The 27,742-nt window shown below is 45.7% G+C and overlaps 1 protein-coding gene across 1 annotated transcript in view; it reads right to left on the reverse strand.

The window, feature by feature from the left end:
• The window catches only part of LOC144773203 (granulocyte-macrophage colony-stimulating factor receptor subunit alpha-like), a 408,548-nt gene extending 381,198 nt beyond the window's left edge, over window positions 1-27,350 (reverse strand). The window contains exon 1 of the mRNA XM_078658092.1: window positions 27,224-27,350. Within this exon, the coding sequence (XP_078514218.1) occupies window positions 27,224-27,232 (9 nt within the window). The 5' untranslated portion in view covers window positions 27,233-27,350. The remainder of the gene's footprint in view (window positions 1-27,223) is intronic.
• Window positions 27,351-27,742: the final 392 nt, after the last annotated feature.

The following is a 27,742-nucleotide window of genomic DNA, read 5'->3' on the forward strand; positions in this document are numbered from 1 at the left end:
GGTCCTTATGCCGCCAAAAAAAAGCGCAATACACTAAAGTTTCCAACTACTTCACCCCAACCACCTCAGGCGCGGATAAAGAACGGAAGGCCCCTATGGGCGGAGACATGGTGCTTTCAAGGGAGGACCTGATGGTGTCGCTGAGGGAGTGCAAAAAGGAGCACAGAGAGGATATTAAGACGGATAGAAGGGCCTCGTTTGACGCTTTTAAAGCAGAGATGGGAGGAAAATTGATGGCTCTGCATGCAGATGTGGACTTGTTTGCAACTTAGACCTGGAACCGAAGTGCCAGGAACTGGCTGATCGCGTGCAGCCTCTGGCAGAAGGCTCTTCTGGCCTACGCAACCAACTTACGACTATGATACTCAAGTGCGAGGACCTTGAGAATCGCTCCCGATGCGATAACTTCTGGGTGAGGAGCCTGGAGGAAGGCTGCAAAGGCCCTGACCTGGAGGCTTTCATGGTGGGGATGTTTGCATCAGTGCTGGGAGAGAATGGCCCGGAGGTGAGGCTCAAGAGGGTCCACAGGGTGGGGGCGCGACCACCAGGAGACTCCAGAAAACCCAGGGATGTACTGGCAACATTCAGCTCTTTCAAAATCAAAGAACTGATTCTCCAGAAATCAGGTGCTCTTGAAAAAATAAAGATTCAGAATGTTTCCTGTTGGTTTTTTCAAGATGTGGCTCAAGCAACACTTGCTCGTAGCCAGAAGTTCCGGCTGATCACAGAAGCCCTAAGGGAGCGCAAAATAAAGTAAAGCTGGACATATCTCTTTGGCCTGGCCTTTTCGTTGGACAGCAAAAGCTTCCATTGTACGGAATTCGAGGAAGCAGCAGCCATCCTGGGCATTGAAATCTCCACCCAGAAGCAGTCGAAGGGAGCAGGAGACACAGGAACAGACTCACAAATGGAGAGACGCGACGGAGGTGCATGGCTGCAACAGAGAAGAGGCGGCAAGAAAACGACGGTATGACACACGAAGAGACTCTGTGTTCTGGTAAAACTTTGAACTGTAGACACAGCCTAGCGAAGTACTGTGGCGCTCAGAATTCAAGGGGGTCTGACCCCATTCGAAATTGACACTGAGTTACTCAGCCTACACAGAGGCTTGGGAATTGGAATTGAATTGCTTTATTTAACAGTTAATTAAAACACCCAATATAACATTTCCTTCTTAAAAACGTTTAAAAACTTAATTACACATATGTTTTTGGAAGAAAAAGGTGATTAAAACCCTATACAGTCATCGTACTCGTTTGCATTGTCTGTGGTCCACCTATGGAATTAAAATGTGCCTCAAAGGGCTAGTGCGCGCTTTGACTTGTCGGGACCTTGCGGACTAGTTCTTAGTTGGTGGGTTGTTGCGTACTGTTTGTCACCACGCCTTGTGATTGATTTATAAGTCTTGTGGACACAGTATCAAAGAACTTCGTCAGTCTGCAATTTAGCTGGACCTCTTCAGGTTTAAAGCATATCAACACAGCTTCCCTGCAGCTTGTTATGCCTTTTTGTTTCCAGAGTGGTCGAAGTAAGGCGCGCCTTATGTCTATCAGGTTAGGGCAGATACAGATTATGTGTAATAAGTCCTCATTCCTTGATCTGCATAGTCGGCAAAGATGTTCTTCTGGCCTCCTTTTCCATGGTGCCAAATGGGGTAGAATTGGTATGATTCCGAAACGCAGGTTTAAAAATGTATCTTTTGTCTTCCGTGTGAGACCCATTTTCAGGTATTCCTGCGGTTCAAGGGAATTATAATCTTTCAGCACAGCCCACCCATGCGCCCTCTTGGCCAGGGTTTCTTTAACTTCGATAGATGAAATCAGTGTAGTAACTTTTGTTACCAGCTTTTTAAAGCTATTGTTGTCAGCCGATGACTCCCAAAGGCTGGTTAAATCCAGATATTCCAATGAATTCAGAAGGTATTTCATGGCGGGTGAGTTTGGTCATATTGACAGTTCTGTCCATAGATGAGCGTTTAGGGTTCCTTGCTCCGCGCCTTTGATTTTGCGCCAGCATTTTATATAGGCGCCTCTTCTCTCAACCGTTTGTTTAATACCGAATTCAAGGCGAATTTGGGCAGGGGACACATAGTTTGGCAGATGGAAAATTGCCCTGTATGCTCTACTGATTGTTTTGTCTAGAACGTTGGCGTCTTTCCCTTGCATAGGTTCACTACCGTATGTAAGCATAGGCTGCAGGCGTGCTCTAATCACCTGTAGGAGGGGTCAAACGATCGATCAGGGAGAGCTTTCTTTAGCGGCTTCATTGAGAACTGGAATGTGGTGCCCTTCCGCGCTATGGCCTCTAGCTGGGGTTTGAACGAGCCTCTGCTGTCAAGTAATATGCCAAGATATTTATATTTGGTGGCTCGATCCAGCCTCTGTCCATCCAGGAACCATGCCAGTTTCTTTGCTTTGTTGTAATTTACTGACATGACCTTAGTTTTGTTTAGGTTATTTTTCAAAGCGTTGTTTATTGAAAATGTGTTGGTTGTATCCAAGAGGTGTTGCAGTCCAATTGGGGACTGACTTATTAAGACCAAGTCATCCGCGTAAAGGAGATTTAATAGTGAGGTGTCTCCCAGCCGTGGCGAGTGAGAGTTGGTTTTATCCAATTCTCCAGGCAGGTCTGCTAGGAAAAGGTTAAACAACATGGGAGCAAGGACGCATCCTTGCTTTAGACCCTTAGTGGTGTTAATTTGCCTTGAAAGATGCGTCCTGCTACCAAGTTTGATCTTGACCCAAGTGTTGGTATGGAGTAGTATCAGCTGCTGCAGGAGTGGCCCCGGTATCCCCCAGTTGTCCAGTTTCTGCAGAGTTTGCCTTGGTCAACATGATCAAACGCCACACTGTAATCTATGAAACATAGAAATAGTGAGCTCTTGATTGTCTTGGCAGCGTCTGTCAATAGGGTTAACGCCATGATGTTTGTGGTTGTGCCTTGTCCTCTGCAGAATCCGGTTTGATTTATGGGGATGATGTGATTTAGGGTTGCCCAAGATGTTAGTTCCTCCAAGAGGAGACCTGCATAGTCCTTTGCCTCTGTATCTATTAGGGCAATAAGACGGTAATTACTTGGATTGCTCCTTTTGCCCTGTTTGTGGATCGGGCTGAGTATAGATCCTCTCCAGGTTAAGGGGCAAATCGCCGTTTCCCTAACTTCCAGAAAAAGAGGCACCAGTATCTCGCTCCAGAAGTTGGCTTTGTGTTTGTACATTATTGGTGGGACTCCATTGGGCCTGGGTGCACCTTCCAATTTCCCTTTAGATATTTGTAACTTAAAACTGACTGCTGTAACTGTATGTTTTTTGACCTCACTCCTTGATGGTGCTGTAAAACTTACTGTACCTTCTTTCACCAGCGTTGCCGGATTGCACGAGGTCTTCGCAGTAGTGATGTCTTCGGTTGCATTTATTCGATGGATGTGTGTTGTTTGCCTGTTGCTCATTGTGTTCTTCGTGGTTGTAGGATTTTCTCCTCTTGGTGAGCCCCCCTCTGAGTTTGTTCCGTTAAAGTGTGTTGATAGATAGTTTGCCCATTCGTGTTCAGGTATGTGGGAGTTTATTCCATTATGGTTTGGGAATTGAAGGCTTTGAACTCTTTTCCAGAACCTGGCGCTGTTCTTCTGTTTTGAATCGTATACGATTTTCGCCCAGAGGTCCTCATTAGTTTGCCTTTTCTTTTCCCAGATGGACTTGTTGCGCCGAGTCTTTAGGGATCGCAGCACCTCGTGTAGGGCATCGTTGTTTGGTTGAATACGGAGCTTCCTAAGGATCTGGTTTATTTCCTGTTTTAGTTTTTTTTATCTCTGGTGAGGTTACTTTCGCTTTTGTGTAAGTTGGTGTGATGGTTTTTTGCAATGTGGTGAATTTTGTTCCAAGTTCTGTTACAAATTCTTCCCAAGCCTCTAGAGGGCTAGTTGACGAGCTTTTGATCCGATGCAAGATTGTTTTTGCGTTCATAGTTAGCTCTTCTACTTTATTGGTCTTGCACCTTATCCCTCTGAAGTTGGTGGTGTGCTCCGTGCTGACGGTTTTTCTTACTTCCAGGTCTTTCCCTCAGATGACTTGTAGTGCCACTTCCTGTGGTAGGTGGTCACTTTGGCCGTTTAAACCGATCTTGAAAGAGCTAATACCATTAAACAAAGGAAGTGTTGCGAGAGTGAAGTTGAGGTGCGAGGAGTTACTTGAGGAAAAATACGTAAGTGCTGGAGGTGTGTCCTCTGCAAATCGACCATTTAAAACCCTCAGGTTTAACTGCTCTAGGTCTCTTAATAGCTGTTTTGAGCAACTTGTTTGCTTATTGAGAGTGGCTGAGGCTTGGGTAGGGATTCCCCAGGCGATATTGAGGTCCTGTACTGTTTCGTCATCCGAAAATATTTCCGAAGAGTTGGAGGTTAAAGTCACCTGCCAGGAGTAAGTTCTCCATTTCTCTTACTTCCATGAGTCTTGCCACCTCGGTGACCAGGTCTCTTGCCCCTTTTAATCTATGCTTGGGGTGTAAATATATATTTATTATGTATAATTGTTGGACGATCTGATTTTTTTTTATCGTTATTGCAATTGCCTGTAAGGCACTTGGGGGTGTAATTTTTGCCTTTATTAGTTCCATTTTTCCTATGGTAAGTATTGAGGCGGGCGATGCCAAGCCTCCTTGGCTGTGAATATAAGCCGAGCATCGAATGGTAGGGTGGATTTGGGTTGAGTATCCTTGTATAGAGAACTCTTTCTCCTCCCAGGTTTCTTGGAGTAAAATCAGGTCGAATGATTTTGTGTTTCTGGGTCGTCTAGTTTGCTTGTCAGACCATTTATATTCCAACTACATATTTTTGTTTTTGAAGTTTCGGCTTTTATGGAAGGCTGGCTTGGTATCCTTTGTCACTTTACGAGGCCTGCAGTTATTGTCCGCCGTATTTTTGCCCAGTTTGGATCAGATTGCTCGGCTGTCAAGGGTATTAGGTTGTTATTCGGTCATGGGGAGATACTGCGTGCTCCTTTTAGAATTGATTTGACTCTTGGCGGATATTATGTATTAGTTCCTTATAGGAATGGGGTGGGATAAGCTGGTCTTTTTTCCGGTTCCAGTTTTATTCCCCATTTGGAGAATTTTTGCGTTTCGCCTAGGATTAGGCGTACTACGTCTTTTGTTTTCCATACCGACTTTGTTATTTCGCTATCTCGTTTGTCAGACGAAGAGTGAAATTCAATTGCTAGCAGATCTGCTGTGTTAATGTGTGATAGGCTATCGATTGAGTGGATGAGTCTTAATATATTTCCCCTGTTTAGGGTGTCCACTCTTCCTCTGGATTTGAACTCGGGAATGAACAGAATAATGTCTGTCTCCTTTGTTTCAGGGGACGGTGTACGCCGGTGTGCTATTGACATGTTGACAGTATATAGGGGTTCTTCATTATGTAGCGCATCGTTGTTTGTAGTGATTATTCCGTGTTGAGCCAGGGTGGTGGGCTCCATATGAGGATTGGCTCTGTGTGTTGACTGGCTGGTGCTTATTTCGTCTAAGTTGAGTAGGGTCAAACCCTCTGGGGCCTGCTCTGCGGCGTATATTCCATGTTGCGTTAATTGCGATGATGCTATTAGCTGTGTTTCTTCCTTTCTCCTACCTGTACACCGCATGTCATATGCGGACTCTGTTGCAGAAGTAAGTTGCTTATTATTAACTGAGGCCATGTCTTTCTGCTCAGGTTGTTTGCCGGTTACCTTTTTGGGTTGTGTCAATGAAGTGGTCTCTGCTAGTTTCAGAGTCGTTGTAACAGTTGATTAGGTGTCTGTGGGAGATGGCTTCTTTTCCTCCATGAGCTTCTCATTGTTTCGTATTTCTTCTTTGTCCCCAGGCATTGTGATTGACTCGATCGCATTGGTGCAACACGCACCTGTTGTCTTTCTGTTCCTGCCCTTCCTTTTTTGTTTACGACGGGCACGTGTGTTCATGGATGACTCCGTGCCATCCCTATCATTAATTGAGTTGTTCAAGAGGGAGTTGTCACAAGCTTTTTTGGGTTTTGGGGACGAGTCTCCTTGCCTGATGGAGGTGCGATGGAAATTACCAACAGGTGCTTTTTCGCTGAGACCTGTACTTCTAGTCTTGGCCTCTGCAATTAGGTGCGTTGTTTTATTTCCTTTCAAGTCCACCAGGAGGTTCCCCAATATTGTTGGCAGTGTTGATAGCTTGTCGATTATTGGGGAGCAGATGCATTCGGTTCTTATTATTTGTGAGAGTTTGGCTGCTTCTTGCCCTCTTTTTATAAGGCCATTGAGGTCTTCTAGTTTATTTTCTATCTCTGAGGTAGCGTTTGCTAGTGCCTGGAGGATGGTCAGCTGCATGTCCAGTTTGTCTGATTGGTACTGCAGTGCTGTAGCTGACAGTTGGATTGTGTTTCATAGGTTTACCCAAAATGCATTGGTGGGACCGTTACTCCCTTCGATATGTGGGGAGGCCATCTCTTCTGTGGAGCTGTTGTGGGTAGGTCTTACGTTGCATGAGGCCACTAGGTCCTCCCATTCTTGTGATGCCAGAAAGGTCATGTCGCTGTCTGGTATGCTCAAGTCCGCTGTTGGCAGATGTGGGGAGTGAGTTGGTAAATCGACGGTCCTTTGCTGTTCCTCGGGTATTGGTTTGCCATGATGTGCGGCTAATTGCTTATTAGGGGAACACTTTGTCACAAGGGGTGTTGCGGTTGCTCCTTCCTTTTTACGCTCAAGATTCTGATGTGATTGGGAAATTTGAGAAGGGGGTGAATCTTCACTCGGATCGTTAACCCACTGGTGCTTAGGGAGATCTTCAAGTTGAGCGACCCACTTGTTCTCTTTGTCCTTCTCGTTCACGGGTGTGAGCCCCCTGAGGCTCTTTACCAGGTGCCCTACTTGTGAAGGAGAGTTGATTTGGCCCCTGTCCACCGCAATTGTTTCTACGGTATTGCCGTTTTGTCCCCCTTGTGCTCCTTCCCCTGTTCTAGTTTTCAAATGGGTTATTGTCTCCGTTTCTGTTTGGTAGTTGTGTATTTCAGGGACCGTTATTCCTGGCGCTTGGGGTGTATGGCGTACTGTTTTTAGCTGAGGTTCCGCTACATCCGGTCGCAGTGGGGATTGTAGACCAGTTATGACGTCATTGCTTGAGTAGATTACATTCCCGGGATCTTTGATAAAAGTGAATTTTGTGTAGATTTTTGGCTGATAGAGACTTGTGCGCTTTGTTGAAAATTGTGCATCTATGTCTATGTCCACAATCTTGTCCATTTTTTTCTTTTTCGATCCTTTGGGGGTTCCATGAGGCTGGTTTCCGTCTCTTAAGTCCATTGCAGGTAACAGGTTCTTTACTCGGTTGTCCTTCGGACAGGCCGTTGGGCAGACTTTTGTTTCTTGGGTGTCGGCTTTACAGACGGTGTCATTGTCCTCGATGTTACTCCCGCTGGGGCTGTAGTCTCCTGGAGCTTCTTTACCCCTATGGTTTGCGTGTACGACTGCCTTCTTTTTTGATTTGAGGGATGGCGTTGTGAGGGATCTTCTTACTCTTCTAGACCTCATGAAAGTACCCCTACCACAGGCTCCTGACTCCTTACGTGTTTCCTTAGGTCCCCTACGAGGAGCAGTGGACTTTTCTAGACCTCAAGCTCGAGGAGGGGAGGTATGGCGGTCCTGGTTCCCTGATTCCCTTTATACGTCAGTGGGGTCTTCTTGTCTCTGCTTGTCATTTCCCAGTACTACTGGTGCTGTGCTGTGCTGTGCTGTAGTCTCCTCCTTGTGTGCTTCCTTAATCCTCCTTGCACCTCCTTGTCACCCTGTACCCCCTTGTAGGTAAGTTTGAGGCACTTGGATCTGGGGGTCTAGGGTCTGAGAATTGGTGTGGACCAACACGGCGTAGGCCCAACTCCGCCCACTTCAAGTGCTGGCAGTGCTTGGCTCTGGTGTCTCTAATGGTGTAATGGCTCAATGGGGCCCCCAGGCATCAAGTGTCAGTGGGGGGGCAATACAATACAGGACAGTACAGGAGCAAAGGCTTGCCTATTTCTCCTCCTGTGTCCTACTGGGAGGGGGGGCTTCCGTGGCTGATGAGAGCTGAGAGCTGACTTCACTCGCCCCTCACCCCCCTCCACTCCGCTCCGCTCCCGTCTGCTCTGCTCTAATCCACTCCAGCAGTAGGAGGGCAGAGGGGGGGGGAGTGTGAATGGGCACTGTGTTGAATCTCCCGCTCTTGTGTGCAAACCCCAGGGGCTTACCGCCACTTTCCTGTGGCAGGAGCCGGGAGCCATGGTGGTGATGCGGTAGTGATGTCCTCAGTACCCCGCTCGCTCGGTCCCCACTTGCCGGCGCTGCTGTGCGGCTGGGGTCCGTACAGTTCAGGGATGGCAGTAGGCGCGGAGGACACGGCGGCTCGGCGGCTTGATGAAGGGTTGAAAAGTTCGCTTTTGCGGGCAGCACTCCACACTCAACACGCCGCACACCGCTCGCTGCAACAACTGCTTCGATTTCCCTCGCTCAGCCCTCGCAGCTCCTCGCAAAACACGGACTGGCTTGAAGGGTTACGCATGTAAGAGAGGGAAAAGATATAACTTTTAGTCTTTTCTGACAACAAATAATGGCTAATTCTAAAATCATATCAACTAGCTGTGGCGAGGGCCCAGGTGCCGGAAATGGGTCCGCCCCAGGAGATGCGCAAGTTGAGGTTCTCTTCTGAGACAGAGCACATCGGAGCTCATCGTTCTAGTTCACACATGTTGTTGTTGAGGATATTTTGGTATCACAGAACTTTTCGGTCGGACTATGTGGCCTGGGTCAGGGTGAGGGGGCTTGGGAGGAGTGGAGGAGCCTGCAGTTTTCATAGGCAAACTCTGAGGGGCAGATGGGAGATTTTCTTTATGAATAATGTTGGTTAACTGTTTATCTTGGAATTTGAGGGGACTTAACTCCCCTAAGAGGCATAGCATGTGGAAGTTTATATTAGATCATAATGTAAGAATTGCGGCCCAACAAGAAACCCACCTTCCATAAAAAGATGAACAGCGGCTGAAACACAGGGCCTTCCCACAGATTGTTCGTTTATCCGCACACACGAAACACAATGGGGTGGCTATCCTCTTCCACTCCTCTGTCCCGTTTCTCGTTCAGGATCCCAAATCAGACAAGACAGGGAGATTCCTGATGATCAGGGGTGAGCTGAGAGGTAGATCATGCACTTTTACAACACGCTACGCAATTATTTAGCAAGACACTTAAATCAGCATTGCAGGGCTTGGGTCTTTTGGACGCTTGGAGGGGTCTTAATCGTTCAACAAGGGACTTCTACTTTTTCTCCCACTCTCACAGGACCTACTCCAGAATAGATCATGCATTCATTAGCCAATCCCTACTTGACACGCTCTCAGGATGCCAGTTCCATCCGATTTGTCTCTAAGATCATGCCCCTATAGAGTTAGTGCTAGATTGCCCCCGTGTGCTAAACACCCCAGATGGTACTTCCCTAACTTTCTCAGCAGGGATCGTCTCCTTAGGGATGACTTAAGAAAAGCAATCATAATTCTTTGACTTTAACGACCCCGCACAGAATTCTCTTGCCAATAATTGGGATGCCTTCAAAGCGGTCATACAGAGGAAGTACATCGAATTGGCAACCACATAAAAAAAATTAACGTAAGGGGGAGAGAATAGTCACACAGCTAAAAGGAAAATTACAAGCGATTTACACCAATGGGGCGGAAAAAACTATCCTGCAACTACAAGCCTGAAGTTACGAAGGGGGAAACAAAGTGGGAGCCCTCTTAGCAAGACAACTTACAGCGAAGCAGGAAAAAGTGTATTTAGCGCAGATTGTGGATAAAGATGGGACATCTCAGAAAAGTGAGGAGGGGAAGGCCAGAGCCTTTGGGGATTTCTACCAGGCCCTCTAAACTGCGGACCCCTTGGTTGTTGATGACCAAAAGAAATACTTAGAAGCGCTCGTATTACCACAGATCTCAGCATCCATGAATGAGGACTTAAGTAGACCTATTTCCTGTAAGGAGGTACAAATGGCAATAGACACACTTAAATTGCAAAAAGCTCCTGGCCCTGATGGCTTAAATGCTCACTTCTATCGTACTTTCACCCCCGAGCTTTTTCCCCGTTTGGGGTCCTTATTTAATGATATTGCAGCCACGCAACAGGTGACCCTCTCCATGGGGGAAGCGTTAATCTCAGTTATCCCCAAGCCAGGAAAGGACCGTACAAATAGTGCCTCTTCCAGGCCTATTGCGCTCCTGAACTTAGATGTCAAATTATACTCTAATATTCTGGCCACACGCTTAGAGAATGTCATGCTGTATCTCATTAAGGCGGATCAAGCAGTGTTCATTAAGTGGAGGCAAACACAAGACAATCTGAAGAGAGTGGTACACATCTTCGAAAAAGTGCAGAAGAAAAACATCCCTGCAGCCCTTCAGTCGCTAGATGCGGAGAAGGCCTTTGATTGGGTTTTAACAACACCTTTGTAGGCATGGTGTGGGCTAACTACTCCACTTCTCGATCGCGGGTTCTGGTAAATGGGATAGCTTTGGAAACCTTTGGACTCTAGCAGGGTTCAAGACAGGTTTGCCTGCTATCCCCCCTGCTCTTTGCCCTCAGTATTGAACCCATCGCGGAACGAATCAGGGACAATCCAGACATAGGTGGGGTACCCTTTGGGACAGACAACACAAAATCTCCCTCTTCACAGATGATATGTTGCTCCCAATCACAAGGCTGTTGTCCTCTCTCCCGGCCATCCAAAATGAGCTCACCTCCTTCGAAAAGGCCTTGGGGTTTAAAGTCCTATCTCCTCAACCTGACACTACCCAGGGAAACCAAGAGAGCTGTGGAAGAACTGACCATTTTTCAAATGATTCATAAAGACATCACGTATCTGTGCGTTAAACTTACCCCTAAGCTATCGACCCTCTATGGGGCTAATTATCCTCCCTTGCTGCAGCAGCTTAAGGCGGATCTGACCAGGTGGAGAACCTCCTATACCTCCTGGATAGGACGTATTAATGGCGTTAAAATGAATGTGCTTCTCAGGCTGCTTTACTTCTTTCTGGGCCTAAAAATACCGGTGGAAAGAGCTCTATTTGTTGACCTGACAAAGATGATCACGAAGTTCATTTGGAAGGGGCAAAGGGCACGTTTATCCTACCATCTGCTCACTAAGGCGAGAGTGGAAGAGGGATTAGCACTAACGGACTTCTTGGGCTATGATAGGGCGGCACAACTCAGTGTGATCACAGATTGGGCCCTTTGTGAATCGGGAAAACTCTGGCTCCATATGGACCGTCAAATAGTGGGTAGTATGATCTGGGACCTCCTCTGGAAGTCAAAACAAAATCGGCCATTAAATGCTTATATTAGTACCCCCACAGCTACCACTGTGCAGGTGTGGGATGACCTTAACAGATCAGTGTCCCTGACCACCTTCCCTTCTCCCTACACCCCCATTCAATTTAATCTCGAGTTCCCACCGGCTCATCAGGAGGGTCCGTTAGAAGCTTGGCGGGAGGGGGGTTGCCTTATGATCTCGGATCCTTTTAGGGGGAAGAACTTGACCTTTGAGGAATGCACCAAAACTTTTAAGCTTCAGCCCGCTGAAAAATTCCATTATATACAACTCAAACACTAAATACAACAACCTCAGATCCGGTTAGCCGCAACCAGAGACTTACTACCAATTAAAAAATTTGCTCCATCGGGGCATCCTCGAGGGGGACCATCTCTTTCCTTTAATCACTCATACGGATGCTGAGTCCCCGCTCCAACCCTAGACACCAAAGATTTTGGGATTCTCTTCTTACTACTCCACAGGGGGAAAAACAATGGGGCTCCTTGTATAAGGACATTTCCAAATACAATTGCTCCATGTTTCTAAGAGAGACTCACTATAAAATTATGTACGAGTGGTATTTGCAGCCCAAGAAGTTGAGAAAAATATTCCCTAACACCTCCAATAGATGTTGTAGAGTTTTGTTTTTGAGTTATGTGGGAAGAATGGTTGTGGGTGGGAGTCGCAAGTGTCAATTAGATAAGACCCACGCTGGAAGTAAAAAAAAAGAAAAGAAAACAATGTCTTATTGGTCAACTTCACCTTCCTCTAGATGAGGTACATAAAGATTGTTGTTATCTCAGGTCGAGTCCTAGTACACAAGAGGAACATGTCATTTGAGTTTCCTGTATCTCTTGATCTGGAAGATATGCTGGTGCCTCCCACCACTGTTTGTTTTGTATGTGTTTCCAAAACTGAAACCAATAAAAACATTTTGAAATAAAAGGTAATTTTATTTTTCCTATTTATGACATCACTCCTCAAATCTTCATTAACTACTGTTGTAGTTAATAAATGATCACCACACAAGGAACAAGCTTGTTCTAACTGGCAATCTTTTGGGACAATTATATATATTTTGTCTAACACCTTTTACAAAGTGTGGTATAGTGGGAGTGCCAGGAGTAAGACCCAAGCCTCCCGTATTTGAAGTCGTCAATCTGCCTCCCCAGACTTCATCTGCGTGTTGCTCCACTGACACAAGATCACAAAGTGTAGTGTATAATAACATGTGAGTTAAAAAAATGGCAATAAACTGAGGCTTTTCTTCCAAAGTTAAACTGCTGAGATCTGAGCCAGTGAGATCCGGAAAGACACCACCACAAAGGCAACTTGTGTTTCTTTAACTGTCAGATACCAGACATTTCAATTCACAAAATGCTGCCATGTACTACACAAGATTGTTCTTTGTCTCATGGTCACACAGTAAAGATGCTGTGAGGACGCAGCTAACCCAAGAATTAAAACTGAGACAAACCTCGTTACTGGCCCTGTACTCCCGATTTCTGAACAAAAGGATTATTGCAGTTAGCGGAATGCCCAAGAATAGACTGCAGGAGATGGAGAGATGTGGTAGATGCTACACAGACCAAACCTTTACCAATGAGAAGGTTGATTGGAACTTCCAGTTGTCTGTAGTGATCAAGTTGCCATTTACGTGTTAATTATTGAAATCGGGCCTACATTAGTGCTGGAACAATTTTCAGAGTGGGGTGCTGCTATGCAAAGCACACTATCCCCTGCGAGGGTATCCTGGCACTGAGCAGGCATGTGTGCCTAGCCCTGCCTAGCAAAGGATAGGTAGTTGAAAAGCCAGGTCCTCAGCTTATTCTGGAATTCAAGAAGAGACTCTTTTGTGGAATAGGAGGTCATTCCAAGCTGTAGAAGCAGTGTAAGAGAACACCTCTCCTGATCTGGTCCTGTGTAAGCATGGGATGTGTGTGAATAGGGGACCTATGGAGAGGAGAAGTCTGAGTTGTTAGTAGAAGAGATGCGACTGTTTAGGTGGGTGGACTTGAGTTCTGTGGTGCCTTGAATGTGTGTGTGAGTAGTTGAATTGAGCTTGTTTGTGTATTAGGAACCAGTGAATGTTGCATCACTGAACTCATAGGGATTGTGAAAAATCCAAGCATCACATTCAAAATAGGTGTTGTAAATGAGCCACTCCCACTGAGAAAGATGGTAAGGGTGTAGTATGTGTCTGGTGTTGCTATTTGGAGCACACTGTCACAAATATATCACATCAGCATAGTGTCATAGGTCACTGTCATTTACAGACAGCACATCTTTTCATTGAAATGACAACTAAATTTGCATAGACACAGTTTTACTGATAAAACTATTTAGCGCACAAATGATAATGTCTGGAAATAGGGTTTGAGTGAATAGTTGTCATTTACACTTCACAAAGTAGAGTGTATTGATTTGTTTGGATCCTATTAAAATCGTTGTTTCCATCACTCTTCAGAATTAGGAAAAAAGTGCTTCATTTGAGCTTTTTGTGTGTGTTAGAAGAAAACGGCAACCAACGGTCTTCACTTTCAAACCTTGTCACCTAGTTTACTTTACAAAATCCTCACACTTTGTAGAAAGAGAAAGAAAAATAAATACAAGTCTTGTGCTAAAAGAATAATCAGTAATTTGTCATTGACTGACATTTGACCTCTTTCTTTTCACCATACCAAATGTAAAAAATGTAAAAAGATGTGAAAAGATAAAATAAAATAAAATCTAAAGTCATCTTCAATGCACCTTCGGAACTCCAGCATGGTTATTTTGGGGGTGCCACATCTCTACTTCCAGAGCCTTTGTCGAGCCCGAAAAAGGTGAAGTATTCCCAAATTCCTCAGAGCTGTTTCTGATACTGGCTGGTCGGTAATAGGCAGGGCACAAGTTGGGGATACATATGGGTGGGCGGTGTACTCCAACTATTTTCACGGGGTAGACAATGTTCACTCTGTCAAGAAGTTGGGCACCATTGTAAAATCTGCTGAACTTGTCCCGGAGTAATTTTTAAACTCCAGGACACACTCAGCACCACCTGCACATTGTCTGCAGTCAGGAGCACCAGCAAGAGTGCAGGCTGGTTTGTTACTTTAATTTCCAACTGGCCTCAAAAAGCCAAATTCAAGTGGCCATGAGGCCTCCTTTTGTTTGAGTATCCTGGCTGGGAGTTATCGGAGCCTCACATCTAGATGCAAATGTAGTGGAGGGGAAACAAAGGTACACAGCTTGTTAGCATTTCACACATACTTAAGAGAGGCATGCTTTTGACTTTCCTCAGCCCTTGTTTATAAGAGTTATGCATATACTGTAAGAAAGTCAGATGTGTTGGCCTGTTCCAGTATTAACAAAAAATAACAATTTAAATACCAGTTAGAAATTGAGTTTCAGGTTGGCAGAGAATGGCACTCTGTCCATGCAGAAACCACAATCCTAGTCATGGCAAGTCACAACAAACTTCTGCTCATTCTCTGGTATCTTTGCACAGAGCAGTCAGGCTTAACTCAAGAGACAAAGTGTAAAGTATTTGTGCAACACTTCATAAAATAACACAGCGAAAACACCACTCAAAAGACTCACGCAGTGGATGATATGTGTTGAGTTTCTCCATGCAATTGCAGTGATGCGTTGGTTCCGAATGCGAAGTGCTGGTTCCGGATGCAATGTGTGGTTGCTGCTCCTGCAGTAGGCAATGCATCAATTCCGAAGGCAACGTGCTGCTTCCAGGGACAATACGCCGTGTATGCTCCATGCAATGACAAGATGCGCTGGATCCGAATCATGCAAAGGCGAAGATGCACTGGTTCCGATAAGGATGTGTGGGTTCTAGATGAAGAAGCACCATAAGCCTCACTTCCAAGGGTCCAGGACTGGGTTGGCACCACTTGACAGGACAGACTCACAGCTTGCAGAGTCCTGGTGCAGTTGCAGGTAGTTGAAGTCGTTAATATCCCTGAGACTTAGAACAGGAGGCAAACCAGCAAGCCCTTGGAGTCACTCTAGGTTCAAGTGATGCAGGTTCAGTCCTCTTCATCCAGGCAGGAGAACATCAGTGAGCAGGACAGCTCAGCAAGGCAGGAGCACTACAATTCAGAGTCCAGGACAGGAGCAGTCCAGTAGAGTGGCACAGCAGTTCTTCTTCCTGGCAGAGTAGTCACAGGCAGTGGCGACCTTCACTAACAAAGGGGGGGGGGGGGGGTACTGTTATATTCCTTATAGGTACCATAATGTAGGCCTCGGAAAACTTGTTTCCCTTCACCTATATTCTCTCCATACATTACATTTGTCACAATTTACAGGGACTGACCTTTTACCTAGATATTACACTGCATTCAGAACGCAGGTTTTCCCTAGTTTGAAATCTCATACATTATGCATGAAGATTCTTGGAACCACAGCAGGACTGCCATCTCCTGTATAAAATCTATGTCTAAAGCTCATGCCCAGCGTCATCCTTAGGCCGACACAGTAATACAACGAGGTAGGACCACTGTAAGCTAGTTGGTACAAAAGGGCCAACATACCCTGTGGGGTTGATTAGAGTTTGTCTGACACCAATCCTATTGTGTATGTTGTCGAAACACGTAGTTCCTGTATACTTTTTATAGGAACTACATGACATGGTGCCACTAACGTTGGTTGGGTACTTATTTAACAGTAGAATCTGAGTAGTTCAGTTGTGCTATTCTCAGAAATCCCCATTCACAAAACACCAGAGACTTCTGGAGTGGGTGGGCTAAACTCTGCCACAGCTGAGTAGGCAAAAACTCCTATTTATTGGCTGGTGGTTAATCAAGCTTGAAGGACACAGTGTTCCTAAAAGTGTGCAAAACACCTTATCTTAAGTTTTATTGAAAAGTTCATCTTCTCTAAACAATGACTGAAGACGCGGATAACACGGAAAGAGTTGTGCAAAACTTGAACCTCTCGCATGAAGAAGAAAATGCAGATGCAATTTACATTGCAGAAAATATTAGAAATGCAGTCACCCTGAAACTGCTTGTGTATGGTTTAACACCTAGGGGTGGCGTAGTCGCTTACGTGATAGAGGTACACGAATCATACAGAACAGAGGTATTTTATTTGTGAGTTACATTCCCAGCAGCAAATGCAAGCCCAAAAACATTTCACTTCAACACAGAAGGGGATGTACCAACGGAATACTGTCCGTATGAGGACATTGAGGTTCCGCTCACAAACCAGTAACACTTATACTGGTTTAAAGGTGCCCTACCCCATATAAGAGGCAGAGTAAGACTCGGTCCGCTCAGAATAGAAGGAGCAACATGGCCAATAGTAGCAGCCTACATACCACATCCTGACATTGAAACAATGCCAGGACCAGACTTACTCATACTTCACAAAGAAGTAATAAAACTTTACAGAAACATGACTCAATTTGTTGTGAGGACACTTACAGTCCAGCAAGCGATGGTAATAACAAATAGAGCTCACGTTCAAAACACAGCAACTGAAATGACACCACAAACATTATACGCTGAACTACCATAAGTAACACGGCATGATCAGTGGATGGCTCGCAGTAAGTCACCCAACAAGGGACACAAGAGAGCCCTGTCAGCTAAGGCATGCAGTGATCATCTAAACTGGCTTGGGGGAATATCGGAAAGGGGACTACGAGCTACTACAGAGCTCCACAATGCCTGTCCCCAAGATGGCCGCCCTGACACTGAACCAGCACTGGTAACACATCACATATCAGAGTCCTCCACAGAGACTGCAACCAAGTTGACTGTTCTAGTACGGAAGCATAAGACAAAGAACAACTGAAAAGTCTCACTAACCACCACTGGGCAATCAGTCTGCGAGTAAACGAGGGGCTCTGGAATGCCTGACCCCCAGATGGCTGCATGGAAGTAGTACTTCCCACCGATGAACAGACTGCACTGGTGAGTCCCTTCACCCTAAATGCCCCCTATACACCCTGTACCTGCGGATCTCAGCAAGAACAAGTAACGAAGGCCCCCGTATCACAGATCCCGCCCCACCCCAATCCTAATGCACTCAGGGCTGACCCTAAAATGGCTGCCAAAAAGGCTTCAGCATAATAGAGACAGCATAGACACCCTACTCCTCAGAGAGATACACTCAGCTATGCCCACCTCTAATGCTCCCCACCGACCTCACTATAATGCAACGCTGGCCCGCCTATGCTCTACCTCTTTCCACTCAGATACCTCAGCTCTACTTCTTTCAATTTAACCCCACTGACGAGTCACCGACCAACCCTAAAAAAGGGCCTGGTCCACCCAACTCTGCTGCCAGACTCATTAATCTCTAATCGACGTTAGCAATGTTTGTGACATTAGCCAGCCACATCCCTATCTCGCTACACCTAACCACCCATTCTGCCTGACCACCCGGGGGCTAACCCAAAGAAATCTGGTGGGTTACATAACTCGTAATTCAAAGGCTAGACAACAGCAACAATCTCGCACCCTTCCCGAAACAAAACGACACAAGCCCCACCGCTCTTACTCTCTTCCTGTCCCCAGGGACCGCGTGTTGGTAGCCAGCCAACCAACCCATAGAGAAGCTGCCTGACCTCGCTATCAGTCCCGTCCACCACTATAACCCACCCGACCCTTGTGTTAGCGTGACACACCTAGCCTGAAAGGAACTATCCCCACCGCCAACTTAGATAAAATGCCTTCTACCACGCCAACCTACGCCAGCCCCCTCACCTCAACCTACGTAAAATGCATGGCCCGAACTCCTTCTCGATTAGTCTCCCCCTCAACCTCTCACCCAAAGCGAAAAATACCTCAAACACAAACTGATCAGGCAATACCAAGAGTCACTATTTGCTGACATATATCACTGCTCCTCCAAAGGTCAAGTAAAAATGGATCTCATTTTTCACACGGAAATGCCCAACAAGTGGAATTCCATCCTCAGATCACAACTCCACATTACTAAAAATACCAATACACCCCATAGCTGCAAACTATCATTCTCTATCCCAAACCGCATGGCGCGATGCGGGAACACCTCTGTGACCATCTACTCCAACGGCACAGTCCTGATTCAAGCTAACAATGACAACCTTGAGGAATTTGACTTCCTCTACCCCTCACTGCAGACTGACGCCATTCACACACATCCCCCTCCCATCGCAACCCTTCTATCCGGACACCCAGTACCCCCAGCAGATCACCCACACCATTCATGCGCCCGCCATCACAAACCCATACGCTCCACCTCGAGCCACCACCAGCACCTCTAGCACCAAGAACAAGGCTTCCCCTACCCCGCCGTCCGTCCCCTCAAACAGCCCCCGTGCATAACCCCCTTCAAGCAATACCGTTCAACCGCAAATCTCAGTGTAAGTCTTCCAACAACCTTCCTATACCCACCTGCAAAAGAAAGCAATTACCACATGACCTCGCGCCCAATCCCAGAGCCCTAACTGACACCACAACAACTACCAGAAGGCAACACAAAAGCATCAGGCCTTTTCCCCTCCAGGAAGACCATGCCCAGAATCCACCGCCCCCCCAAGAGAAGACGGGGCGCCAGCTCTCCCTGCTTGAAAGCCAATTGGCTATTATAATACAGGGCTTTAACGAAATCCTAAACAACCTCGCTACACTCCACAAGCCCTCCATAAACCCCCACTGTACTCCCACCATCCCCAACCATACACACCAAAGGCTCCCCAAGGCTCCGGGACCCAGTAGGACCCCATCCCCCTCTCTATCCATACACTGAGGCCTAATAGAACTATGGAAGTTATGTCCTCTGATGAAGGGACCGAGCTGGCCTCCTCGTACACCACCCCTTCTACATCCCTCAAGCCTCGATTCAGGTAATCACTGGATTCAGAAGAGATCACTCCACTCTGAAACCCCCTAGACCCCCAGCCTTTCTCATCAACATCCCCACTGCTCCTCTTAGAAAATAAACAAAAAAGCGACACCCCCTACCAACTGCATCCTCATAAACTGAGATCAGCCACTAAACATGCCACAGAGCTAGTTGAATCCATCCTCAGCCATGACATAGACATAGCCTTCATCACCGAGACTTGGCTAAATGGCAGCTCGCCTCCAACCATGGATACTCTCGTACCCCCGGGCTTCTCAATCATCAACAAAGATAGAAAAGACCAAAAAGGTGGGGGTCTAGCAATCATTCACAACAACAACTTGTCCATGACCGAAATTGACACCTTCAACTATAACACCTTTGAATGCCTAACTGCCAACATTAACACCAGCAACAACAAAATACTACACTGCCATCTCCTATACCATCCCCCAGGCAACACCACCATGTTCACTAAACACCTGTCAGACCTGGTCGCTCACTGCTCTCTGCGTGACAACAACAACCTAATTCTGGGCGACCTTAACCTGTACTGGAATGATAAAAACAGCTCACCAATACAAAACCTGAACGAGCTATTACATAACAACAACCTTACCGAGCACTGCTTAGAAGAAAGTCGTAAAAAAGGGGCAGCCCTTGATCGATCATCGCCCAACGTGACGCAATCACAATAGACCAGATCCTACTGGTTGACTGGTCAGACTACCACTTAATCCTATTCCACATCACGCAACCGATCATGTGCCAACCTTCCATCCAAGACCCCCCCACATGGGTGAGAAACCTAACACAGATCAACATAGTCGACTTAGAAGAAAAAATAAGCACCCTCCTGCCCATCTCCCCAGACGGTCTCTCCACAACAGAACTCACATCCCACTACAACACAACTATGTCGTCCGTCTTAGACCAACTAGCCGCCCTGAAACTGAAAAAAAACTGAAATATCCCCTCCAGATCCTGGTTCAACAAGGACATTAACGACGAAAGGAGACAACTTAGAGCTACAGAACGTCTATGGAGAAACAATCCCTCCACTAACCTCTGCGAGCAACTCAAAACAGCCCAAAGGAACTATAAAAAACATATCAACAATGAAATGCTCTTTAACATCATCAGGCAACATCATCAGGCAACAAACTTCCAAGACCTCTGCGACCCCAGTCCAGGCCTCCAAATACCAGTGTGACAACTTCGACAACTTCTTCAACGACAAAATCACCAAGATTGAGCTGTCACTACACATCAACCTCAATCTCTCCTGCAAAAACTTATCCCCAACTGTCAAAACCACCAGGAGCTTGCTCGCAGCGAAAGCCTGGATATCCTTTGACCCCATACCTGAAGCTGAGATTCTCAAAGTAATCTCCTCCTCTAAGCCCTCATCCCACATCATCGACCCTGTACCTACCCAATTGACCAAAAAGCTGAAACTCTCCTTTGCCCCACTATGGTGCGAAATCATAAACAGCTCCTTGAAAACCAGCATAATTTCAGACTGCCTCAAAGTCGGCCAAGTCAGGCCACTATTGAAAAAGCCAGGCCTAGACACCAACAATCTGAACAACTTCAGACCTGTTTCCAACCTCCCCTTCCTAGCCAAAATCCTCAAAAAGTGCTTCTCCTACAACTGAATCAGCACATTGACAACATCAACCTGCTAGACCACCACCAATCGGGCTTCAGAAAAGGCTGTAGCACCACAACCGTGATCCTTAGCATCTTGGATGACATCCTCAAGTCCCTTGATAATGACCAATGCTGCCTACTCATCCTCCTAAACCTATCGGCAGCCTTTGACATGGTTGATCACAATCTACTCATCAAGGCTCTCAAAGACCGAGTAGGTGCGGACGAGGTGGTCCTACAATGGTGCTCCTCCTTCTTTCACAAAAGCTCCCAAATGATAAAAATCAAATCCTCCACGTCCGACCTACACCCCGTCAACAGAGGTGTCCCCCAAGGCTCAGTGCTCTCCCCTCAACTGTTCAACAAATAAATGGAACCTCTCACCACCATTCTGAAATAAGCCAGCATCCCCTTCCACCTATATGCAGACGACACCCAGATCTACTTGGAAACCTCCTCCATTAACGACATTCTAAGACTCAACAACACTCTTAGAGAAGTTCAACAATGGCTATCAACAAACCACCTTAAACTCAATCAAGACAAAACCAAAATCCTTCCATCTCCAACAAAGAACAAAAATCCTCAAATTGTAGAGTGGCTGAAAGCAATCGATGCTCTCAACGGTAACCTCACGCTGGCTAACTCGGTAAAATCTCTAGGAATCCCCCTTGACCAAAAACTAAGCATGACCAAACACATTAAGATCCTTGCAAAGAGTGCCTTCCTCAATCTGAAGCTTCTCAACAAAATTAAACCCTTCATCCCGTCCATGGATCTCAAACAAGCCACCCAATCACTGGTGTTATCTAGACTTGACTATGGGAACGCAGTACTCTCCGGTACAGCTCGTTCCCACTTAGCGCCACTCTGAGAACTAAAATGGCTCCGAGTGGAAATGCATGCCAGCATTAGAACTGCCTGCCTCATGCACAAAGCCCTTCACACAGGGAAAACGGAATACCTGGCCTCCAAACTCAAGAAAGTCGGCCAGACAAGAAACCTCGGGAGCTCCAACTCCCTCTTACTCATTCCTCTGAAAACACACAAACAAAAAAACGCAGCATGATCCTTCGCTGGAAACGCACCCAAAATCTGGAACTCAATCCCAGCCGATATCAGGACTATCGCTTCCTTCATAAAATTCTAAAGACTCCTAAAAGACCTCTACCTCAACCATGCCTTCCCGAACTGAGAACCGCCGCCGAAATGCACATGCCTGCACTCTGCAGCCACCAGGCAATGCTTCTCCACAACCTACCCCTTCCTGCACTTTACAGACCCTTGTCAATGTTCCACCACTACCTACCTCATCCCCGCTCCCTAACCCCCTCCTCGTTCACCTCCTCTCGGAGAGAGGTTTGCCCAAGACTTTGTGCACGCATCGAGACTACCTCAAGACCTCTTTACCTCAATGACGCATATCACACTGGGCCTTTCGAACATTTATGCTTACCTTTGCTTCTTTTATGTGATTTCTCCCCTATATCTGCTGTAAAGCGCTCCAATACCCTCGGGTCTTGCCAGCGCTATATAAAACCTCTTAAATAAATAAAATAAATAAACATGCAGTAATGGGTAAGATACCCGCAAAACGTGAACAAATGCCATTCTCGATAGCTCAGAAAATAACACAGCTAGAAGCAGTATTCCCAAATACTAGGCTTTATGAAAAACGCAGAATGCTGACAATCTGCTTGCCCATGGGGATAACACCACAAATAGAGGATTGTACCTCATGGGGTACAGTTTTTGCTGCCATATATACCAGATCTCATGGTATCTCGTCATTAGCAGTAATACCTTGGTAAGAGGAGATTATAGTGGCACTGTGAGCTAGTTGGTAAAAAAAGGGCCAACATACCCGGTGGGGGTGATCAGAGTTTGTCTGCCTCCAATCCTACAGTGTATGTTGTCTAAGCGCACAGATCCTGTATACTTTTCATATGAAGTACACGACAGCACAAGGGTGGGGAGGGAAAGCGTGCGGCGTGGGGAGGATGCGTTAATAAAAGAAAACTGACCTGAAGCTGCTGGCCACCTCCGGCGTTGCATAGCTCCTGCTGGCATCTTCTTGGTCCCAGCAGCCCCTGGGACAGAGACTCCCATCCAATCCCCGTGCTGCAGAGCAGAGCATGGATTGGACTGAGCAGGCAGGAAAGACATCCCGCTCAGGTCATTGAGTCTGTGGGGTTTCTCCATCCCGGCTGCTGAATGCAGCCAGGCTGGAGAAACCTAAGTGTGCATGTATGTTTTGGTCGGCCTGAGACTCTGGCAAAACACATATGCGTACTTAGGGAGTGCACGAGCACTCCTCCTCTCCATGCCCAGACCCTCCCATAACAACCTGGCCCAGAGCCAGCAAACGAAAAATAAAATGATGCTAGAGCATCGTTTTGTTTTTTTGTTTGCTGGCTCTGCGCCAGGCGGTGGGACGGCGCTAGCTGACTTTGCTGCAGAGTTTTATGCATTTGAGGTGGAGACATCTGCAGTCATAAATCCAGTTAAGCCTGTCAGCTGTCTTTTATGAATTGCTGGCAAGTGTACATGGAGGTATTTTCTGGCATAAACACATCTATACAGTCAAAAATACCTTTGTGAACCAGGCCCTCTATGTCTTCCATATTATTAAACTTAAAGCGTTTCCAAACAGTGCCTTTCCTGAAAAAACTTCCAATATGCACTAATTGCACCAATTCATAGAGGTAGTGTCAAAAATACAGCAGACAAAATAAAGACAGAAAACAATGCAAGACAGAAACAATGACCAGAAAATATTACATGTGATGTTTCCACCAAAAACAGGAGGAAAATTTGGCTTGAAAAACACCAAACATTATTACTTATATCAAAATGTGCTGGTAGTTGTAGTGTGATGGGGTACTGGGTGTATGATGTATGTATGTGGTATTTCTATAGCGCAGACTTCCCCAAAAGGCAGCAAAGCACTGTACAGGGTCAAATACATACATAAAGTTAACGTGCAATAAGAAAGGTAGCTTTGTGGATGGTTACAGAACTGTGATGCAGTGTTCTTTAAAGAGGTGTATCTTCAACTCTTTCCTAAATTGAGCAGTGTTGAGATGGTCCTGGTGGATACCTGGATGCTATTCCTCAACCAGGGTGCAAGGTTTGGATTTAATTGTTTACGTTTCTTAGGCTGCAGTTTGCTTTCCTGGTTGCGGGTGTGCAAGGAACCACCACAGATGGCGAGCTTTTCTAATATATAACTGGGGAGCTGCCAGTGGAGTGGTGCATGAGCCTCTGAGAGGACAGCAGAATGGTACCAAGGGGTGGTGATGGAGGACACCTCCTCCCTATGCACCCATAATAATGGAGATTAAAGACACTGATAAAATGGACAGATTCACAAACCTTGTTCTATGACTAGTTGAATCTTATAGTAGTTGCAGAAGCAATTTTTCCTGTTTACCCAAGCCTGATTCACCAAGAACTTTCTTTGAGTACTTTTATGAAAAATAAATTTTTGGGTAAAAACTGTGAGTGAGCAAGGCTTACTGCTGGACATGTATGAGTAGTCAAACCTGCACTTGGAATAAAACACAGCTACTGATAGAACAAGTTTGTGAATTGCACCCAAACATTTCAATAAACACATTAGTTCCATTCTGAATTTGAATAAGAGTAGCTATATGAGATCACACAAGGAACACATATAATTAGATGTATGTCAATACTTTGCCTTCATTACGACCGGTTACTCCTTTTTAGGACTTAGGTATTACAAATTTTAACTGGAATACTGTGAGTTTTTCACCTGGACACTTTGTAATTTTTGTATTTTAGATACCCCAGATGAAGGGATCATTCCCGAAATGCATTGGGTACTTTTAAATCGTGACTTGAGGAAACGTTTACTCTCCTATGCTACCAAAAAAAAAACCTTGCAGGGCAATAGGAATGTATGAAACGAATTGAAAGTATTGTGGAAAAAGGTGAAAAGAAATGGATGAAACTGTGATAAACAGAGATGAAATTGAGATATTGATTAATTGGATTAATTCGTACTTGTGGCTGTGCAGCTTGAACGGGCACCAGACCAGGTTCCAATTTGTTTGCATAAACTTTCTAGCGCAATGGGTGGACTGCGTTCAAGCTTGCACGCTGTTACAGCTCCGAAGTAGCTGAGCATCTAAGCTTGAAATAATTTGAGTACATTGGTGTGCAGTCTACCACCATAAAAGGTTCACCTGGACTTGTGCCAGAATCCGAGATTGGAATACAAGTATTGGATCTGTTCCTTTCTCACAGGAAGATTGCAAAGGGGTAGGCTACCACTCTTCACATCGGAGACCAAGAAACTGATTTGTGGAGTCCCACAGGGATCATCCCTCAGCCCTCCCCTTTTCAACATATACATGACACCGTCATCTCCTCTGCTGATGACATCCAACTCATCTTCTCCCTGATGGATAGACAATCACCACCACAACCAGCTTCACCAACTGCATGACCATGGTAGCAGACTGGATGTGAACCAACTGCCTGAAACTCAACTTCGAATGGACGGAAGTACTGGTCTTCAGCAACAAGACCTCACCATCGGATTGCACCTGGTGGCAGTCAGAGCTAGGGCCAACACCCACAGGCCACGCAAGAAATAAAGCGACAATTCTAGATGACAAGTTCAACATGATGGCTCAATGAACTCAGTGTGCACCTCCTGCTTCCACATCCTACACTTGCAGAGCAAGATCCTGCCTCAAAATAACAGATGGACTGTCTTGCAGCCTGGACTATGGCAACACTCTCTACTTTGGAATCTTCAAACAACTTCTACACAGACTCCAGACCATCCAGAAGACGGCTGCAATACTCATACTCTACCGCCCATGCGCACTCACTCTACACTGCACCACAGGAAGCTTCACTGGATCCCCATTCACAAGTGCAGCCAATTCAAACTTCTCACACACACATACAAAAGCCCTACACAACAGAGAACCAGAATACCTAAACAGACGCATACACTTTCACCAACCCACCCGGCACCTATGCATTCCCTCACTTTCACTCGCACACACTCCCTGCATACTCAAAAGTAAAAATGGAGGTGTTCATTTTCCTACAATCCACCCAAGCCATGGATCAACCTCCCTGAACATATCAGAGCCTCCACCTCACTTCTTGAATTATGCAAGAAGCTGAAGACCTGGCTCTTCATATAAGCACCTTGGGGGCCACACACCTACGCACCTGCCCAAGCACCAGAATACACTCTCGGGCGATTAGTGTAGTATACATTCAACATAAAATAGCATTTCAACTGCTCAAAGCAGGTGAAATGACCAGGTTGAAAACAGCTTGCACATGAGGGAAAATGCAGAATAGGTGCAGAGACACCAATTTTCACAAGTTATTCACAAATGGCAAGACATTCCCTCAACCCAGAAGTAGGACACCCGCAGTATTGTTACTGCCAGGTGTAAAAATAAGGAGGCAGTATCCTCACACCCCTTCTAACGGGAGTCTTACTAACGGAAACATGAGTGACAAATTAGAGAGGTAAAAGGATGCATGCAATATCAACATTCTTTGTAGCACTAACCTCTCTGTTCCTCATCATCACAACAAACTCCTCTGACTTTGCTAATGCTCTATCAGTAGAATAGCTTCTGGGGAGGTGTTTGGGGCGTTACACCCTCTCCTAATAAATGTATTATCTGGTTAGTAGTTAGGTACAGGTGTTTTTAGTCGGGAATGATGAGGCATCTGTCTGATTTCACCTTGCATTTTTACAGACACACACAGACAGAAAAACACACTTGCATGTACACTCTCTCTCTCGTTTGTTTTGAGGGTCTTAAAAAATATCGCTTATTTTGCTAAATATTGTGTTTTAAATACCTCCTATAACCCGCATTCCTCCCCCCTGCCTTTTAAGCCCCCCTCATTCCCTGCTTCTTATGTAACATATTTTAATATGGTATGCCAGCATGCTAGTTGGAAAATCTGACGCTCACACCGCCCAATCGTATTGACTAAACTACGCCTGTGAGTGCTAAATTCGATTTCAGAAGCAATGGGCGTCTTTATCACTGCCCATATCAGTATGAAGGGCATCGTAAGAACAAAAACAATTCAAATAATATCAAAAAGTCATTTTAGCCTTCAACTTCTCTCTCTTGAGTTGTGGTGCCCTTAAAATAGGAGTGAGGGGGGGGGGCTGTCTATCTCCCCCTTTTACGTTGCTATTACTGGTGCCTGTGAGCACACACTCCACCACTTCACATTAACACAAAAACCATCAATTATTCCAGGCTACGACTCTTTTACTAATTATGTCCAGGTTGTATAAATCTATCTCAGTGCGAGGGATCTTTTGAGGAAACACGACTGCCCACTGACACAAAAGAATTGTAGAATAATGGAAAAAATACCTCACTCATCTTTGAGCCTCTCTATTCGTCAAGAAGCAGCAGCCATCAAGTTCTCTGAAAACTAATTTTAGGATTAGAATCGTGCGCGTAAATCGTCGCATGGTCCTTTTATCCTCTTCCTGGCTTAAAGGAAATGCTGCAAGTATTCCACTTCTACGTAATCACGCCACGCCCAAGTCAGTTTCCTCATTCTCATTAAAAACTGCATGCTGTGAAAATATTCATAAGCTGACCCGGCTCACAGCATCCGCTTGTTGACTGGCTGCAGTGTCGGTTTGTAAGAACTGAGAAGGTCACATCCAGAAAAATATTACCTTTTCACTTCGACACTGTGCCATGTTTTAGTGAGTAGAAATATGTTCCCCGTAGCATGATTAATTTGAGTAATTTACTATTGAGGTTAAAGATAGTCTCAGCACAGTATTATTTGAGCACCCATAAACTACCAGTCTTGACGTCGCTTCTCTTTCAATGTATTAATTAAGAGAGGGCGTTCCAGAAAATAATTAGCAATGTGGC

The sequence above is a fragment of the Lissotriton helveticus genome, chromosome 8 (assembly GCF_964261635.1).
Source record: "Lissotriton helveticus chromosome 8, aLisHel1.1, whole genome shotgun sequence".
Lineage (NCBI taxonomy): Eukaryota > Metazoa > Chordata > Amphibia > Caudata > Salamandridae > Lissotriton > Lissotriton helveticus.